This window comes from Pseudorca crassidens, chromosome 15, assembly GCF_039906515.1.
Source record: "Pseudorca crassidens isolate mPseCra1 chromosome 15, mPseCra1.hap1, whole genome shotgun sequence".
In the NCBI taxonomy this organism is placed as follows: Eukaryota; Metazoa; Chordata; class Mammalia; order Artiodactyla; family Delphinidae; genus Pseudorca; species Pseudorca crassidens.
Window position 1 is genome coordinate 41,704,217 of NC_090310.1, and position 12,885 is coordinate 41,717,101.

General features: G+C 43.9%; 1 protein-coding gene across 2 annotated transcripts in view; it reads left to right on the forward strand.

Annotated features, from left to right (window-relative positions):
* The window catches only part of CFAP61 (cilia and flagella associated protein 61), a 255,126-nt gene that overhangs the window by 75,973 nt on the left and 166,268 nt on the right, over positions 1-12,885 (forward strand). For both annotated transcript variants that reach the window (XR_010935095.1, XM_067707353.1), the window contains exons 10-13: positions 789-863; positions 3,186-3,364; positions 4,818-4,857; positions 8,547-8,686. Coding sequence is in view for 1 of the 2 variants with exons in the window: in XM_067707353.1 (XP_067563454.1) it covers positions 789-863; positions 3,186-3,364; positions 4,818-4,857; positions 8,547-8,686 (434 nt within the window). In the remaining variant the exon portion in view is untranslated. The remainder of the gene's footprint in view (positions 1-788; positions 864-3,185; positions 3,365-4,817; positions 4,858-8,546; positions 8,687-12,885) is intronic.

Here is a 12,885-nt window from a genome sequence, read left to right on the forward strand (position 1 = left end):
CTAGCACAAAGAAACTATGGAAAGAGAACAAGGTTGTAGGTCTAATGCTACTGACTTCAAGATTTATTATAAGGTTTTTGTAACTGAGACAGTGTGGTAATGATGTCAAGGTCAACAAATAGATGAACGGAACAGAATAGAAGATCCAGAAATAGATCTTTCTGTTTATCTTTCTATTTATCTTTCTATTTCTAGATCTAGAAAGATCTAGATCTTTCTAGATACTCAGCATATAATCTACAGTGACAAAGAGCAGATCATTGTTTGCCTGTGGTTGGCAGAGTGGCCCCGGGTGGGAGGAAGAGCCATACAGAAACACAGAAGCTTTGGGGAGTGATGTATATGTTCATTATTTTTATCGTGGTGATATTTTTATAGGTACCTATAGGTCAAAACTTTTCAGAAGCTACACTTTAAATATATGCTGTTTACTGTATGTCAACTATACCTCAATAAAGCAGTTTTTTAAAAAGCCCTAGTGCATCTTTTAAGTTACACAGAAGAATAAGAATAAAGGAGGAATAACTAACATCTACAGAGAGTCAGGAGATGCTAAGCATCTCTCCATCCACCTGTCCTTATTTTATCCTCAGGACAACCTTATGAGGTAGGTGCTGCTCTTAGCCCCTTTGTACAGATGAGGAAACTGGGGATCCCTCACTTTCCCAACGCCACATGCCCTGTAAGAAGGGAGGCCAGGATCTGACCCAGGCAGCTCATACAGAGCTCGAGCTCTGAACCACTGTGGGTGTTGATTTATTCTCATGTCTTGCCTTTGTCTTTTGCAGAGAAAAAGCACAGAAGAAGCCGCAATGGAGGAAGCTTTATCACCAGTCCAAAGTCGAAACGCTAGTGAAGCGGAGGTAGGGCTTGCGAGGGCCCTTCAGGGGGCCAGTGCGGCTCACTCCTCTCCACCTGCGTCTTCGTGCGCTTTCCTCGCCAGGCCTCCCGCCTTCTTTCCCAGTTCAGAGCCACCTCCTTACTCAGAACCTGCTCCACAAAGCCTTCCTCGGTGAACTCTCACTCCACTGTCATGAGACCTTTATTCTATATCCCTTGCACAGCTTGGTCCTAGAAGTTACACTTTCTACATCAATAATTTGCAACCATTTCAGTAAATAGAATCTTTCTGTTCTTCCCATTGTCTAGAGAGAAAACATTTTGGAGGGGCAAACGTCTGTAGGAGTTTTCTCCTGCTCTACGTAGAGTACGTCCATGTACACACTTATGTGTCTGATGTGTCATTCACACGCATCTCTGGTTCCAGGAACTGCTTCCTCCTGTTACAGATTCAGGCCAAGGGGTGGTAGCATCTTCCACCAGCTGCCAGGAGCGGGACATGCTTCTGGAAGGAGTGGGCCCCAGGCGGGCACAGGTCCGCTTTCCGAGCCTCACATTGGCATGTGCTGCAGGTCCCCTACCAGCTCCTCTGGCACTGCTCACCCCCCAGCACCCTGAGGATGGGGGTTTCAGTGCCTGCTCTTTCCCTGGGGCTATTCCTGCAGGCAGGTCGCCACCTCCAGGGGCAGTTGGAGAATCAGCCCCCAGCTCCTCTGCCTTTTGGGTAGGATGGCTCCCAGGAGTGCTCTCCACATCTCCCCGAGGTCTTGGCGGGATTGACAATAACCACTTGTTCATTGTGCCGCGTTGGGGTCCTTCTCTTCCCTCCTCACTCGCCCACTAGCCTCACAGAATTTCCTGGCATCGCTCCCTGTGTGAACTTAGCTCCTTTTGCTTCTGGGGAACCCACATTAGGGTGTCCACTCCTCAGGGCACGCAGCAGAGGGGAGCAATCTCTCTCCAGTATTTCTAAGAGGGTAGCCATTCCTTTAGGGACCCAAACAAGGATGTGGAGGGGGTCAGGGTGGTCCATACTGCATTAGATGCACTGGCATCCCAGAGGGTATCCGGGTCAACAAGGAGGATTGATCTCCCATGTTTATCTCCTCTCCTTTCTGGAAAAAACCACTGAAATAACCATAAGGGAAGAATAAGGGCACAAATCCACACAGACAAGAAGACTGGGAGAGGAGATATTGGAACACGAGCACTTTAAAGGTGTTTAGAAAGAAGGAAATCGATGGCGGGGTCTGCACTGGCTCTTCACAGCTGGGGAAGGTGGAGCCCGGGCACCGTGATGAGGAGGGATTCTCCACGTGTGCCCACAAAGAGCCCGGGCCCTGGGGCTTCTGCAGAAGGTGGGGCGAGGGCTCTGTGTGACAGTCTGCCAGGTGGTGTTGGGGACAATAGATTCCCTGCAGAGGACATTTAGCTTGTCAACTACCCCCCAAGTGAAAGGACCAGGTGATCGTTCTCTGAAGGGTCAAGCAGAAGCAGCTCCAAATCCAGTGCACGGTGCGAGGCTGTGCGATGGGGAAATACAGAGAACAGACGGATCAGTGGGTTTCTCCATTTCACGTGGAGGAACCCCTGCCCTGTCCTCCCGCCCTGTTCTCCAAATACAGACACCAGCATAATAGTACTCAGAAATATAGAGGTAAAGGCCAAAAGAAAGGAAAAAGTTGAAAATGCTCGTCAATGGGGGAGTAGGAGGCTCCTGACTTTCTTTATAACCTTGTAATGCTAATATTAGTTTACTTTTTACCATACGCACGCATTACTTCAATTTCAAAGAACTCCGAGAGGATCTCGGAGTGAATCATGTTCCTCTCACTGAGCTGTAACACCTCCTTCGATGAATGAGACCTGACAGGACTCAGCACTGACTCTCCAGGTGGCTCCGGGCAATTGGCTCCCGGGGCTCCCCCTCACTAGCAAACCACCGGAACAGTCCCAAGATCCAAAAATTCTTGTAGCACAAAATCACAAGGAAAACTGGGGACAGAGGTGTTTTGCTTATATGGAATTAATACGCATGTAGTAGTCCCATGCTCTAACCTCTATCCAGGGATGCAGTTAAAATATGGATCCTGTATCAAAGACCAACTGAGACCGTTCATTTTCTGACCTTCACGCGAGAACTTGTTTCCATCCTCAACAATTTTGAAATCTCACTAAGAACACCTCCTTAAAACCGGGCCTGGCTCGGGGCGGTTTGTTTCAGGTGAGGCAGTCACATCTGTCCTGGGAACAGTGTCCTGTGGAGACAAGGCAGCCACTAGCCCATTAAATGGTAGAAAATAAATAGGATTCCCAGTTCAGTTCCTCCTCTCTCCTTGCTGTAGGACGCAGAAAAACTCAGTCAGGAGTACAGTGTGGATTACACGGATTACTGCATCAGCAACACGAGCTCAGTATCCATCTCTCTGCCCGAAGAGACGAGCAACTTCCGCCCCATCTACAAGGGCGCCTCCACTGCCTTCTGCATCCAGCTGTTTTGTATTGACGAGAAGTACGAAGCAAGGTAAGCACTGGTCTCCAGTGTGTCTGCCGCGCGAAGACCTTCTCCTGGCCTTGGTGGCCCAACACTGGAAGCCCCACTTCCAGACTCCAGCCCATAAAATTTGGGTCAGACCCGCAGAACTGGGCTGCCCAGGGTCTGGAAAATCATCCCTTCCTCAGCCACATGCTGTTCCCCATTCTCTAGAGTTTGCATTTTGGGGGGACTTTGGGTTTAGGTTGCTGCTTGTCTGGAGTCTTTTAGTTGCAAGCAATAGAAAATCCAGCTGAAACTGGCTTTGGAAAAATGGAATAATTGCCTCACGTAAGAAAGGATAATCCAGTGGTGGGACCGATTTTCAGTGTGGCTTGATCTAGGACTTAGTAGATACCCCAGTCACAGGCCAGGCTTCTCACTCTACCCTCTACCCTATTCCTGAGCTGACGGCGGGGGGCCAGGCCAGGCCACGATGATGGCTTTGTCCCTTGCTTTATGCTCCCCACTGAATCGGGGCTGGAGTCTCAATCTGAGAGGGGTGTTAGCAGGACACCCATCAACAATCCAGGGCAGCTGCCAGAGGTAGGAGGTCTGGTCCCGGGCAGACGAGGCTTCCTGTCCCTCCAGAGCAACCCCGTGTTCAGTGCTCGCTGCGCCCTGTGGTCTGGATTGGACCCCTGCCCTCGGTGCCGAGATTCCACAGCCCCTTTGGGATGCCCACATAGTCCACCATTCCGTCCACAGAACAATGTTGAAAAGGAAAGACTGGCCCATTTTGATAGACTGGAAGCTTCCAGAGTATCTTTAAGATGACCAAGAGCACCGCTGGACACTCCCGTTTTAGAGGATGTATTTAATCACATTCCCGTTCTCCTAGCTTTCCTTAGAACCATGCTTTTCTTGGACTTTTATCCTTTCAAGTTTTCGATTTCTTTGGAATTGAAATTCAATTGAAAGGTTGAAAAGGGAAATCTTTTTATTCTAATTATATTGTAGACATCTAAAAAGCCTGTAAACCCTTCTAGATCTGTCGTGTATATTTATTTTCCCCTGTGCATTCGGATAAGATTGTGCTTTTTGAATTTTCAAACAAACATTTGATGACCCATTATGGTTCGCCTATAAATATACACCTGCAGCTGGTCAGAAAATCTTTTGCATATAAAAGAGAAAAAGATCAGAGTAGCTTATAATATGCCCATGTCTCCTCCGCAGCACCTCCTAAAAGGAAGGGAGGGATCGTGTCCACAGAATGACTATCTTGCTTTTTGAATGTGTAGAGATTTTTAATTGCTATAATAGTACTTTTGGTTCTAGAAAAACACTTCATTACTGACATTTGAAGCTTATGCCTTCTGCAGCTGATTACTATTCAGTTAGACACAAATTCTGGTTACTGGTTGGCTAATCACTACCTAAGCGGGGAGAGCCATAGGTCTTTTTAAATGTGCACTGACAGTTTTTACTGTCTTGTTTACAGGTCACTGGACTTTATGAATTTTGTTTTCAGTCTTTTTCCTGTAAGTACATGTTGAATTTTGAGTAATATAATTGATTTTATAAGCTAGAAAAATGATAAAATAGTAGGATGCCATATTCATTGTCCAAACATTTAATCTGCTATGAATGTTAAGGTTGGAACCACTTCTCTGTTCTGAAAAAAAAGGTTGAATGACATGTCCTGAACTCTTAAAAGTAGAAAAGATTGTCATTTTCAATAATTTTTCAGTCACGCTGTTGTAATAGTTTTCTTTCAATGCATAATTTATTTTAGAGATTGCTTCATCAGTGTCTTATTACAATCAAATCATGAATAGAATGCTGGTAGTACATGCAAATGTCAGGAATTACTCTAAAGTGAGTTAGACGGTTGTATTACTTTATAGTTTGCTTTGGCTCAAAGAATGCTGACACCATTAGATTGCTTTTCTGAGGGTAGGAAAGTGGGAACTTGCAGTTGATCTTCTGGTTGGTGTCGCCTGACACATGGGATTGACTTGACCCTCTACGGTTGGTTGGTGGATGGCCCCAGGCAGGCACACAAGTGCAAACAAGGTTCTCCATCTCAGGTTGTCCAGGCCACCTCCTCCACTTTTGTTTCATGGTCGTCAAGGGATAGAGATTCTGACCAATCTCTCATCACTTTATTGGAGGGAAGAAAGTGGGGCAAGAAGACAATTTAGGTTCCTTAATTGGAGTTTTATGACTTTTTCCATGGCTGGTCTATCAATTTAGTCAAGTCAAAAACCATGCTTCTTCAGTTAGCTAATTACAGGCAAATTATCTATTTTTTTATTTTTCCTCGATGTTCTTTATACCAAGGCTAAAAAACAAAATAGGTTTAATTCTGTTGCCTGAAAGCTATGTGATCATAGATTGTATTTCCTCATTTTGTTAAGATGATGAAGACTTGGCAATGATGTTTTCCATCGTAATTTTTTTGAATTAATTTTGAAGCTCATAAAACACTGTAGATGACCCTGAGGGAGGGTTTGCAAAGCCGGCTTCCCTCCGAGATGCCCCAAAGTAAATTCAGTAAGTTCAATTCATTCCTATTTTGAAGTCCATGCAGAGACAGATCTTCAGTATTATTACAAAAGCAATGCTGGCTTTAAGGTAGTAAAAGACATGTTTACTTTTTAATTAATTATTTCAGGATATGGGGAGACAGAAACAAAATACCTTCGTTACTTCATCCTTAATCCTTCCCATCCATGTTGAAGCAACTCATTACGTTCATTCTCTTTTATGGCTGAGTAGTATTCCATTGTGTATATATACCACATCTCCTTTATCCATTCATCTCTCAATGGACATTTTGGTTGTTTCTATGTCTTGGCTATTGTGAATAGTGCTGCGATGAACATTGAGGTGCATGTGTCTTTTTGAATTAGAGTTTTGTCTGGGTATATGTCCAGGAGTGGGATTGCTGGATCATATGGTAGGAATTACTCATTTCTCCCAGAGGAAGCCCCCCAGGGCTTGGCACTTGGTCCTTATTTTCAGCTTGAGTATTTTGACAACGTGACTCGCAAGTTCCCCAGAAGGAGCTGTGTTGTTTTGCTAGAAAGAAGGAAGATCAGGTGAAAGAGTGATTCACTCCTTTGGGTTGCACATGTGTCCAGGGTTTTGGATTCGCCCAGGCAAGGCCTTCACAGGGTTCAGGAGGAGGTGAGATGCCAAAGGGACAAATTAGCTCTGAGAAGAGCAAGCTGCTTCTGCAGGCACCTGGCAGAGGGTCACGGTGGACGTGAGGAGCACAGACAGTCCATGGCAGCACTGTCCCATAGACAACAAACTCTAAATGTTCCAGCAGCCACATTATAAAAAAAAAGTAAAAAGACACAGGTGAAATCAGTTTTAATAATATATTTTACTTAATGCAATATGTCCAAAATTTAATGATTTTAATATGTAATCAGTATGCAAAGTATTAATGAGATCTTGTACATCCATTTTCTCAGTTTTTAAAATCCAATGTGTATTTTACATTTAGGGCACATCTCTATACGAGCACTAAACTGTCATCAGAAATCCTCACTCTGCTTCTAGATTTTGTAAAATTTACAGTTGAATGAGTAGATTCACATACCCAAATTGTTCTAAACATACATAAAACTTTTCCAATAACTGAACTGAGTATCAGTTTTTATTTTATTATTTTTTTCTTTTCCACTATGGTTTATTATAGGATATTGAATGTAGTTCCCTGTGCTATACAGTAGGACCTTGTTGTTTATCCATTCCATATGTAATAGTTTGCATCTACTAACCCCAAACTCCCTGTCCAACCTTCCCCCACACCCCCTTCCCTGTGGCAACCATAAGCCTGTTCTCCATGTCTGTGAGTCTGTTTCTGTTTCATACATAGGTTCATTTGTGTCACGTTTTAGATTCCACGTATAAGTGATATCACTTGATATTTGTCTTTCTCTTTTTGACTTACTTCGCTTAGTATGATAATATCTAGGTCAATCCATGTAGCTGCAAATGGCATTATTTTGTTCTTTTTTATGGCTGAGTAGTATTCCACTGTGTATATATACCACATCTCCTTTATCCATTCATCTGTCAGTGGACATTTCGATTTTTTCTATGTCTTGGCTATTGTGAATAGTGCTGCAGTGAACATTGAGGTGCATGTGTCTTTTTGAATTAGAGTTTTGTCTGGGTATGTGTCCAGGAGTGGGATTGCTGGATCATATGGTAGCTCTATGTTTGTTTACTTTTTTGAGGAATCTCCATAACGTTCTCCATAGTGGCTGCACCAATTTACATCCCCACCAACAATGTAGGAGGGTTCCCAAGTATCAGTTTTGAAATGTAAATTTAATCAAATGAAATAAAATTAAAAATTCGGTTCCCCAGTCTCACTAGCCGCATTCCAAATGCTCGGTGGCCAGACTCAGCTCCTGGCCAGCATATTGGACAGCACAGATACAGGTCAGGACACGCAGATCCCACTGCCCAGGTTAACCAGCCCTTAGATCTCATCACCCAGGTGGGACTGTGCCCTGATAAAATACACAGACATCCATTGATGTGTAATCACAGGACTTTAGAGCAGAAAAGGCCTGGAGCACCACGCTCTCATCTCACAGAGGTGGGGCCCACGGCTGGCGGCTGGTGCAGCATTACTTGGTAAACCCAGGGCCTTTGCCATGATACTGAGCAGCCTCATCACTCCTGGATACAAGTGAATTTGCAAATGCAAACGTCCTTAGTTTAAAACTCTACTTCTGGAAAAGAGCTGTGCTGAATGGGTCCTATGATTCACAATATGCCTTTATTCAGGTTTCAGTCAAACAGATATTTTCTCCATATTCTTTATTTATTTTTTTTTTTGCGGTATGCGTTCCTCTCACTATTGTGGCCTCTCCCGTTGCGGAGCACAGGCTCCATACGCGCAGACTCAGTGGCCATGGCTCATGGGCCCAGCTGCTCCACGGAATGTGGAATCTTCCCGAACCGGGGCACGAACCCATGTCCCCTGAATCAGCAGGCAGACCCTCAACCACTGCGCCACCAGGGAAGCCCTTCTCCATATTCTTGCAATTGCTTATCCCCTGAATTTTCTGATTACTTTCCAAATGATAGGAATCTTTAACTTGAATACCATCTCCTTTACACATTTTACTCCTATTTAGTGTTTTATGGCAGGAATTTGTTTAGTGATAAATGATTTGTATCTGGTCTCCAATCACGCCAGGACAAGAACTTCTGCATCATTTCTCTGCCACATCTCACCCCTGAGTTTGCCCTCATACAGAACTTCGTGAAGATTGTCCCCTTCAACAACTGCACCCTGGACCAGGACCTCTACGTCTTCCATCGGGCAGGATTGCTCAAGTAAGCAGATGCGCGTTTGGCCAAAAGATAGTCCATGAAATTTAAAAAAGAGAATGGAACAGGAGCTCCGTGACATTTTAATTTAATGATTTATTTTTAAAATTGTCTTATTGGCGGAGGACTTGATCAAGTGATTTTAACCAGTCCATTTACGGGAAGAGTCATGGTGAAAGTTGCTGGTCTAGTCAGATATTAGAGCATAATCTAACTCCAAAATAGTCAGAACAATAGCCATGTTGACATTTCTATGGCTGGAACAAGGTAACACAAGAAAGAGTCCCACCGCAGACCCCAATAGAGTAAGAATTGAACGTGTGTCTGTGTGTAAAGGTATTATAGACTGATGTATATGATGGCATTTTTGTTACAGTGAGAAAAGGAAGGATTATTTTGTAAATGGTGGGACAAAATAAAGACAGAAATGTTCTTCATATTCTACAGTAAAATAGATTCCCAAGTGATCGAAGAGTTAAATGTAGATATTGCAATAGTTAAAAATTAGAAACTGTTACCTACAGTGCTAGGTTCTGGGCCAGATTCTGAGAATACAGCAGTGAACAGCCTACTGGTTGTCCCACATCCTTTCAAAGCTTATAAACACTCTTGTAAAAGTAAAACTGCATCTGCGATGGGTGTACCAGCAGTGGGTCTGTGGGACTATGGAGACGTATCATTGGGAGATTCAGCCCAGTCAGAGGAAGCTTCCCTGAGGAAGGACGCTGAGTTCTAGACAAGGAGTGTGAGTGAAGATTGAACTTGATTGTGCCTCAGGATGGGAAGGTCTTTTTAGAACATGGAAGAAAAAAATTAAGATTTTTTTTTTTACTATATGAAACTTCAGAACCACTCTAATTTAATTAAAATGCAGCTGACTAGTGGAAGGATATTTTTAACAAATATAACAGACACAAGGTTGGTATATTTTATATATAAAGAGCTTTAATAAATCAATTAGAAGACTATTTAACACCAAAATAGAAAAACTAACCCCCACACACAAATGGCCAGACTGTTTGCATATGAAAGAAACAAAAAATCAGTGGGTATTAAAAAATCTTCAAACTTATTGCTAATAAGGGAAAAGAAACAAAAGCAAGAATGAGACATCATTTTTGGTCAGTTGGCGAGAATTAGAATATAGAAACATTCAATTCTAATGAGAAAAATGTAACTCTTGTCAGAATGTAAATAGACATAAAATTTCAAAGGCAATTTGGCCAGAACATTAAGGTAGTTTATATTTTTTCACTCTTTACTTCCACTCCTAGAAACATATCCTAGGAAACTTGTTGCAGAGATGCAAACAAAAATTTACATCTGAGGATTAAAGAACATTGGAAATACTCCAAACATCCAGTAGTAAGAGAATGTTTAAATACTTTATGGTACCTATAGGAAGTAATCTATAACTATGCTTACAGTTCATTTTAAGACTATCTAATGATTAGAAAATGCTCAGAATGTAATGTTAGGGTAGAAAACCTATCAAATAAAACAGCATTTAAATATGACCAAAATTTCTAAAGAAGGAGAAAATGCATGAACAAAGTAGACTAAAAGGGCACGTGCAGATGTAGTTCATGCCGCCCAGGCCCCCTCGTTCAGGACTAATTTCGCACCTGCGGGATGTGTGGGCACCACCAGCTCAAAGCTGGGTCCCCCGCTGAGGAGACTGCCCTGGACAGAAGAGAGGGCTTTGCCCAAGGTCCACCCTCCTGAGGGCAGCCTGCATCCAGCAACTAGTCTGTGTGTGTGGAGCGAGGGGAGGGACACCTGTGAAGGGTCTTCCCAGGGCCAGGACGCCCCGAGGTGTCAGCTGGGCATTTGTTGTGACCCCGTGGCTTGCAGTCCGTCTTCACCTCTTCCCTGACCTGCCCTGCCCCTCCCCAGAGGTGTGGAGGGTCCCAGGAGCCACCCTCATCTCCCCCAGCATGCAGATCTCTGTGTGAGGCTGCCTCCTGGGGAACCCGGCTAGCGGCGCTAGGCGCTAGAGATGGCCTGTGGTTGCCTCGGGGTGGTAGGAGGACTGTCATGGGTGATTTTTAATTTCCTTTCTCACATTGCCTAAATTTTGGAATTTTCCTATACCAACCTTGGATATAGCAAGTGGTTGAAACCCATCAAATAGGCTTAAGTAACTGGAGAATTTATTACTACACAGAAGCAAGGGAAGACTCCGAGGGCAATTCAGGTTCCATACGTGGATTATTAGCCCTGTTGGATCTCTCTCTTCCGAGTTGACCCCTTCTCAGACACAGTGGTTGCGGGATGAGACCCTTTATCACTTAAGTCCACCAGGTGAAGAGTGGTGGGGATGCTTCTGTTCAGAAGCCCCAACACAGCAGTCTTACTGCATCTCAGTGGCTCAGATTGGCCCTCTGCTGGCTGACTTTGAACCCATCACCGGGTCAGAGGCTGCTGGTTGGCGTCCTTGGGTCTGGTCCCAAAGCTCAGGGCTGGGTGGGGGAAGGGTGCATCACCTATACAAATGTGGAGGCTTTTCTGGAGAAATGGGCAATGGAGCTGCTCCCCACACTTCCATCTTGGAATAGGACCAACTCGATCAATAGAAAGTGAACAGTAGATCTATTACAGGAACAATGTCAATACCGTCCATTTTCTATAATTTAACTTTTTCAAGCTGTCTTATTCACATAGTCTCATTCTTACAAAATATTATGGAGCTCATCAAACTGTGCATTTAAAATGGGTATATTTAATTGTATGTAAATTATGCCTCAGTAAAGCTGTTACAAAATCTTGTGACAAAGGAATTGGTAGAGTAGTTTCAGAGAGCTTTCTCTATAATTGATATATTAGCCTTTTAAGTGAAACTTTGAGGAACCTTCTAAATGATCACTTTATAATTGGGGAATGGTTAAATGAATTTTGGCATATTCATTCAGTACATTATTATGCAGATTTTGAAAAAATAAAAACAGATCTATATCATACTATATGGAATAATAGCTGGGATGGTGAGAAAAGCAAGGGTCAGATGATAATAGTAATAATCGTAATGACAGCTTACATTTATGGAAGGTTTGTAGTGTTTCAAGGACTTTCTTAATCACTTTCCATGTGTCTTTATGCACAGTGACCTTATTAGCTAGATACCATTATTATTATCCCCATCTTACAGGTAAGGAAACTGAGACACAGAGAGGTTAAGTAACTAGTCCAAAATGCACATAGCAGAAAGTAGCAGAGCTGGAACTGGAACGAAGGCAGCCGGCTTCCAGAGCCAACTCATAACTGCCTCACGTATTGCTTCCTATGCTGTGTTTTCAGCGTAAGGCTGTTGTAGCAGAGAGACCCTAAAGCACAGTGGCTTGAGCCAGAGGACAGTTCCACCTCTACCACACAGTGGTCCAGACAGGAACAGGTGGTCTAAGGAGAGTCATGGCTTTTCGCCACAAAGCTGTCCAGGGACCCAGTTACTTCTCTCATTGCTCCTCCGTCTCATAGAGCAAGGGTCTCACCTACTGTCTGTGTGGAGAGTCAGGGGTCTGCGAATTCGGATGGGAAAAAAAATTACATCTTTCTGTTATTAACCTCTGATTGAAGTTTGACGTGTCCTTCCCCTGTGAATGGAGGCAACAAACCTCAGAAGTGTCAGCGAAGCCGTGACTTTGTAGCCCGTGGAAGTCACGGATATTCTCCTGCCACCTTACGGTTGTCGCACATGTCTCAAAACATGGATGCCCATCATACTTTGACATTTCAGTAAATTTATTCTCAACCAAAACTTGTTACTTGATGCATTGATGAGGAGGCACAGATATTACCAAAACACACATTTTAAAAAACATTTTGATAGCTCTACTCGATATAATTTGTTGTCTTTGATTTTACACGTTGAAAAGCATCAGTCTGAGAAGGGGTCCCGAGCATCCCCAGACTGTCAGAGGGGCCCATGGGGCACACAAGTGTTAGACCGCCGTCAGAGTGAGCTCTTTTCCTCTTGGTGCTGTGAGCCGGCTTGGGGCACCGTAGTCACATGTTAGCCACGGGGAAGGGTGCAAAGAGAAAGGGAGGGGAAGCCTGTCCTCTTACGGAAGTTACATCACTTCTTGTCACAGTCTGTGCTCGGGAAGTTGGTTGCATGGCCCTGCCGAGCCGCGGGGGAGGCCGGGGGACAAGTTGCTGGAGGGTCAGATGTGCGCCCGGCAAAAACTCAGTTGACTCAGTTATTAAAA